At 41.3% G+C, this 7,203-nt stretch overlaps 1 protein-coding gene across 1 annotated transcript in view; it reads left to right on the top strand.

The window, feature by feature from the left end:
- Positions 1–4,178, top strand: part of CUNH1orf53 (chromosome unknown C1orf53 homolog) — a 4,603-nt gene extending 425 nt beyond the window's left edge. Inside the window, exons 2-4 of the mRNA XM_023514558.1 lie at positions 50–204; positions 2,673–2,774; positions 3,955–4,178. Of these exons, the coding sequence (XP_023370326.1) occupies positions 50–204; positions 2,673–2,774; positions 3,955–4,026 (329 nt within the window). The 3' untranslated portion in view covers positions 4,027–4,178. The remainder of the gene's footprint in view (positions 1–49; positions 205–2,672; positions 2,775–3,954) is intronic.
- Positions 4,179–7,203: the final 3,025 nt, after the last annotated feature.

Here is a 7,203-nt window from a genome sequence, read left to right as displayed (position 1 = left end):
GCCTCCGGCCTTTGAAACGCGCTCTTCCCGCTCCGACCGTTTCGCTTAGAAACTGGCCATACTTTCGCATTCCGGACAAAGAGTTTAGCGTGCATTTGTCTTGAGTATGAGTGTGACTTGTTCTCCCAACAGCGTCCGAGCGAAACTCCCCGTAGCAGCGGGGGACCCACCACCACTCTCGTGTGTGCGAGCGTGGGGAAGGCGGTGTGAAGGACTGGATGGAGAAGCTGCAGGAACTAAGTCACAGGAAAAATATGTCGCGTTTATTTGTATTGTCAGTTGAAGACTTTGCAGTCCGGTGATTTTAATAACGAAAAAAAAAAAAGACTGACAAATATTCTCGTCCTTTCCCTGCACTCTAAGCGAGCAAAGGAAACTACAGTCAGGTGTTTGCGTTCTGCCTAGACACTCCTGGGCTGCTTTCTCCAATTTCTTGTATTTGACATTGCTTATTAGCATCAGTAGCTAAACTTCCCTCCTTTCTTTCATCTCAGACTGCAGTGAGCATAAAGGGAGCATATTTATATTTTTATTATCTTTACAAAAGAAACGATGAGTAGAAACTGAGGCAACAGAGAAAGCAACCTGAAAGTAACCTATTAAGATGAGGGCGTGTGCCTGACCAGGACTTATGGTATGGCTTCAGTCAAAGGGGGAGAGGAGAAAATCTTGAAAATTGCCTAAAGTTGCCTTTTTTAAAAATTGAAATTAGTAGGCCCTGAGAATCCACTGTCTGACCCATTCAAGTGCTGAAACCAGATAAATATTAGTAAAGGAATGATTGTTGTTGTGTATACTCTTCCATTGAAAATAACACATGTAATTTGTTCTCATACTTCACCACACAAATTTGGTGCCTATAAGTGAAAATGATTCTTTATAGAGCCAACACCAGTGGCATATAAAGAAAGGTCTGCGCACTCTAAGGAAAGGAACTTCTTTCCTCACTTGTTTCATCAGTGTCAGCATCACAGGTCAAATGACTGTCCAGGAAACCATAAGTTAAGCCCCACGACAAACTTGCTTTTCTTTCCCAACCAATCAGAGCCCCCTCATGATGGTCCTTCTTCGGCCTCAAGGCAGATAGCTCTTACCTTTCTCCGGCTGCTGGTGTGCATCCCTGAACATTGGCTCTCCAGTCAAACTGTCAGCACTCTTGCCCGATCTTTGTTGCCACCATAAGAAGGGGCTCATTTACAGAGTACAAATTAAGTTTGCGTGGGCAGCCAGCGAGCTTAGAGGCTCTCAATCAACAGGGAAAGCCAGACAACGAGCGCATGCGCAGGAACAATCTGTTAGGCTTACGCGTTGCCAGATCGTCGCCCTCAGAAGACTCCCAGAAGCCATGAAAAGGGGAATAGGCTGCTGCAGAGTTCCCAGTGTTTGTTTGTTTTTCTTCAAGTCTCCAAACAGGGGCTTTGCAAATAAAGAAGTACAGTTCAAACAATAGGTCATTCTAAAGAAGTGTTTAGAGAGGCTGTTTCATGTAATCTGCTTAGGTGGTCCCAAGTGATTTGGGAGGCTTCTTAGACCAGCGTTGGGGCCTGCTTGCTGACTTTCTGCTGCCCTGCTCTAGCTTTGCTGGAAGGCCTTAGAGTGATCCTAGAGTTGAACTCAATCTGTCCTTTTGCTACGAACTTCATTCATGAAACATATTTGGTTGAATCCTAAACTGGAATAAAATATTCAGCCATTAAATAAGACACCGAAGAAGTTGTTAGTGGTTCCCACAAAAATTGTTTTAGAAGACATGCAAGTTTCACGTGTATTTTAATGAAAACTCTATACAAGAGTGCTGCACTGAGTTACTGCGTGGTAACAAGGGTTAGTTACATCGAAAGCCCAGGGGAAAATTTCTCTGTAAAAACTCAAAGCTAAGTAACATTACCAAAGGACCCAAATCCACAGAAGAGATTGTGTTATTTACATTTACCTTCACACTAAGTACTTGAGACGCGTTTTAAAACGACGTCTGAATGCAGATGGAGTGTGCTTCCTTGATAGTTGAAATGGTATAGTAAAAGTTGCTTTTGATCAAATTTGAGAAATCAATGTGTGTTAATATGTTAAAACAATACTTACATTTTGCTTAAAAATACAACTAGTAACAATCTGGGGTGAAAAGAAAATATTGCCAAACGTGCAATGGCGTAACATATCATGAAGGTAAAGAAAAGTGTTCAATAATAGCAAAGGTAATACTTTTCTATGAAGACTGTTGGTTTTGATTAGCACCTTTTCTGTAAGTTTAAATCATTATCCGCATATTTTAAGTAGTGAAATTGCAACTGCAACTTCTGAGTGAAAGTTCATTTTCAGCCTCTTAAGCTCTTAAAATCATTTAAATCACCTGTTATTAAGCTTGTTACCTAGGAACCAAATGAAAAATATCAGAGCAGTGGCTACATAGTTATTAGGCATAGAGGAGTTCTTGTTTTTCCATCAACTTCTCATTTTTCTCAAACTATATTTTCTCCTTATGTCACATAAAGTTGGATTGTGTATAATGTCGGAATGCATTCAGCCTTTAATTGTAAGTGCCACTAAAGTTGCTGGGAAGAAGTTTAATATTGTTTTTTAAATTTTTTGCAGTATTTTATGAGTAGACATTATGGTGAGGAGATATGAGGAATATTGAGACTAATGAATTGTTTTATTTTATTACACTACAGGCTGGCCAACTGAATTATGTGGATCCAGCTACTGGCTACGTGGTGCTCACAGAGCTCGCCCACTTGCAGAGAGGCAAATGTTGTGGCTCTGCCTGCAGACACGTGAGTGGCAATTCTCGAATTATGGCAGCAGTTTTTGGTGCTTCTGTAACTTCGTAAATACTTATTATTTGAACAACAAGTCAAATAAAAAAGCCAAATAGACCTGGAGTGCACTTTTCACAAGCTACTTTAGCCAAGGACAATGAAGTTCTTAGTACCAACATAGGGCCCTTAAAGTTAATGGAATTTTGTAATGTTTCACTGTGAGCATCAGTTCCTTGACAATGCTGTGATTTGAAATTCATGGGAGCTCTTTATTACAAGGAAACTTTTCATGAGGTTTCACATAGGCATGTACTAAGAGGGCAGGAAAAGAAATCTAGAATGTTGCAAACTAGATCTCAGAATACATTTCTTTTTTTTTAGGTATATGAATGGCAACTTGCCCAGCATTGAGAGGTTGGTTTCTTTCACATGATAGTGATTTTTTTCTTTTTCCCCCCTCCCTTCCCTTCTCTCTTCCTTTCCACTCATATGAAAATATTTTCTGTTTCTCTTTTCTAGTCTATGTTTAAAATAACTGTGAAGCTAGATTTCCCCAAATTTAGTGCTATACATATAGTTCCTAAAAGGTTTATTTCAATGGATACATCTCTGTGTTTACTAATTAAGAGGAACTAACTACTCCTTTCCTATTTTGAGCAAAGAATAAGCGGGAATAAGTGCCACACTATTACTTTTTAAAGTCATAAATTGTTAGAGAGTTGAGATTATAAAGATGTAACAACCTCTGCTTACAGAACACTTTGTATGAAGGTGTTATTTCCTTCAACTGACCCGCTTTATAATTAAAGAATAGACACTAAATGCATGTATAACTCCAGCCAGTATTGAAAAATTAAACCTTCACTTTTATGTATGTTCCTATGCCCTTAGCTGTTTCTAATCAAATGCATAGGAGCGTTGTGTAAATTGAGGACTTGAGGACTTTCTAAGAGTGGGTTTTTGAAGTAAAAAATTCTTAAAGTTGGAAGGATGAATTTAGGAAATGGTTTTTGGACCCTAATTAGGACCATTTGCCTGAGGTTGCCAATATTTCCCCTCTTAGTCTAAGGGACCCTATAGATCAAATGATCTATACAACGTTATTAGCAGTTTCTTTCTTTTCACCATGAGACGTGTACTTTTTCAGGGTGATTGGTAAATAATTCAATAATAATTTCTTTTATTTCTTCTGCAGTGTCCATATGGCCAAGTCAATGTTAAAGATCCATCTAAAAAGAAGCGATTCAATTCATATTTTTATGTTTGACAACAATTTCATCTCTGTTCTCTGTAATTGAACTTGTGTTAAAAACAAAATAAAGCCCAAGTTCAGAATTGGTTTCTGTGCTGTTAGTATTTGGACACTAGTTTAATGTTAAATACATATATTAAAAGAACATCAATAAAGTGAAGAATCTAGCAAATGTTTGTTTGTTTCTGAAGTGGCACATTGATAGTTATTTTTGTTTCTTTTTGCTTCATTATCAGACACATATGTTGAAGAAAGAAAATAATGATTGTTCCTTTAAATAGGAGAAATCGGGTCACATTAGTAGCTCTTGATTTTTCTTAGTCTCAGTTTTCCTACTGTTTTCTCACCAAGGAAGGTTGCTGGCAAATAGAACAGTTTTAATACATTCTTCATTTTATTTATATCTTGAGCTATAAAGAGATTAATATAATGTATTGTGCAGCATATGAGGACCCAAGAACTACCATCCTGCATCAAGAAATGCTCTCATCTTCCATCTGTTCTTTCAATAAAATCTTTAAATCATTTTGACTGGAGGGTCGGTCTGCTAAAGATGGGTCGCTTAGACCATTCTCTCTTCTCTCCCCCACCCTTCCCTCCTCCATTGCTCTGGGCACTTTCTAGGCAAATCTGTCTTTGAACATTTTATTAACTTTACATTCATTCCTTTCTCTGTAGTCTTGCTGCAGTGTATCAATCACCAACCTGAGTCAGAAGCTCCCAAAGACTACTCATTCTTTCCACACCTTCTTCTCTGCTTGCCTGTGAGGCCAGCAGCCCCCAGGAAGCTCTTTCCTAGCCAGAGGTAGCTACCACTAAAAATGAGGCTGCTGCCCTTTTGGAAGGCTGGTTTTACCCAGACCTAAGTCACAGGCCTCTCCCCAGTGAAATCTGAAAGGTTCTTGGACACCTCAAGGGACTACTTCAGGCTCTGCCTGTGGCCTGGAGTAAGGGCTTTATAGATCTTAAGCAACCAAAAGGTTTTGGTACCTTCTCACATAGTAGGTTCAAAAAAAGCCCTTAACTGTAAAATAAGTGAAAACAAGGCCACTGAGGTTCTAATGTTTCTTTTGCTTATGACTTCTTTGGGTTTTTCAAATGTCAAATATTAAATTGTCTCCAAAAAACTGTTGGCATTTTTGGTGCCCCAGTTTAGATGCAACTCTAACCATGGTGCCCTAAGCAACACTGCTGATAAGCCTTGTGATACCAAGGAGGTATCAACTGCTTCCTTGGTTTTAAGAGAATGGTGTCTATGGCCTGGTATTGTCCTATCTGGAAATTATTTTGAGAAGGAGAATAGAGAAGGTAATCAGCATTATGATCTGGAGGCAGTTAGCTTTTCCAGAAAGGCATACTGATTCCTGGGATCCAGTTTCCTTTCCATTCTTTGGTCTAGAAGTGACGAGCTATCTGTATGTTTCCTACTAGATTTGAAGATTTACAAGTCCATTTCTGGGTTGGGGATGGAGCATACATTCTTGCAGCCCCAAGAAGAAGAGAAGGAAATGAGAGTCTAACCAGGCATCTTTCTGGAGAAGCAAGGCAACTAAGAAAGGAAATGCATTTTGAAAAGGTAGCCAATGTAAGACTGTTTCCCTTCGCACGTGGAAGTAATGCAGGAGACCTCTCCTTCCCACAGGCAGACTCTTTCCTCCTCCCTAGGGCACTTCCTGCAGTAGGGAACTGGCCCAAGAAGAAAGATCAGTCCTTCACAGAGAACTCTTAAGTGGAACCTTTGGTGATTCTTCCTGGCAGAACTTCAAGCCTTATGGGCAAACAGCAAAGGAGTCTCTGGGGCTGGGGGCTGGGGTGGGACTAAGGGAGGCAGGGATGCTCTTATTCTTTCCTGCACCAGAAGCCTAAGTCTGAAGTTCACTGTGGTTCTGGAGAGATGCATGTGAACCACATGACAGGGGTGGCAGCCGGTAGAGTGCTCCCACATTAAACACAATATGGCCACATAAATGGGCCTCGCTGCAAGAGGTTTAAGCTATATTGTATTCACACGTTGTAAAGTAAAATTCAGGTTTCTTATTAGGTGTGTGTATACAAACACATGTGGATCTCAAGAAGTAGAGACTTCCCAGTTTAAACCAACTCTGATGCTGCTCCAGTTTCAAGATTTTTGGAAACCCCTGGGCTCAATAAATCAATGGAGATTGATTTCTAGATTGTTTCTAACGTGCAACGACCCACAGGAAACTGGAGGATCTTTCTGTGGCGGTTACTAGGGTCGGGAGTGAAGACGCATTCTCCAAGCTGTAGTTGGGTCTTGGCTGGGGCAGGGCCCTGAGCGCGGTAGTGTTCAGGCAGGTGGATCGTGATGCACCCTCTTCTCTCTTCAGAAATCGCGGGGATTATGCGCAGCAGGGAAGAGAAGGGCTTTTATTTTTCGAGTACAATTTAAGGCTCCCAAACAATGTATGTGTGGAACAGATGGGCTCCTCAGAAGGGGAGGCGCTCTGGACCTGGTGCGGGTCTTTGTTCTAGCTCAGCCTTCCCTTCTCCAAAGGCATTTGCAAAGTCTTCCGCATACACGGTTCCACCGTCCGAACTCTGTGCGGCTTAGATTTGTCTTCAGACAAGGCTGGGGAAAGAAGCTTACTACCAGATGAATGGCAGTTGCAGGATATCTTCCTCTGAGCACTTTAAGGTCACACAGCCCCTGGCCAGCCTAAAAGGAAATTCCGCCTCCACCCCTTGCTGACACCTGCTATTTCATCTTCGCTACATTAGAGAAATGCCTTGAGTTTGTGAACTGGATATTTGTCCTTGGTGGAGGATTTAAATATCGGTGCCATTTCCCCCAATAATTAAAAAGTTACTCCTGGATGCCAAAACTATCCCTTTCCCCCAAGAAAATAAAATAAAGAATGAAAGTCAGATATTTAAGTGCGTGTGTGGGAGGGCAGCCCGCACCCACTCGCACGCCTCTGTGAAGAGCCTGATTGCTGCGATGGAACAACCCAAATCTGTCTTTAGCTAGAGATTGGGCTGTGCCTGGACCGTCCAGTTATCCTGGACTTCAGGATACCCCGAAGTGTGCTGGGTGTCTCCGGAGCTGGGTTGACCTTCATCTTCACAAACGGTTTTGAGGTTGGGCTCATAATGCAAAAGTTCAGACTCACCTCCCTCCTTCCTGGAACTATGGGCGTAACAGAGCCCCAGGAATCATGGACTCTAGGGATA

Source organism: Otolemur garnettii, unplaced genomic scaffold, assembly GCF_000181295.1.
Source record: "Otolemur garnettii isolate 467f Iridium unplaced genomic scaffold, OtoGar3 scaffold00055, whole genome shotgun sequence".
Classification (NCBI taxonomy): Eukaryota; Metazoa; Chordata; class Mammalia; order Primates; family Galagidae; genus Otolemur; species Otolemur garnettii.
The sequence above is the reverse complement of the archived record's forward strand: the minus strand, read 5'-3'. Positions and strand labels throughout refer to the sequence as shown.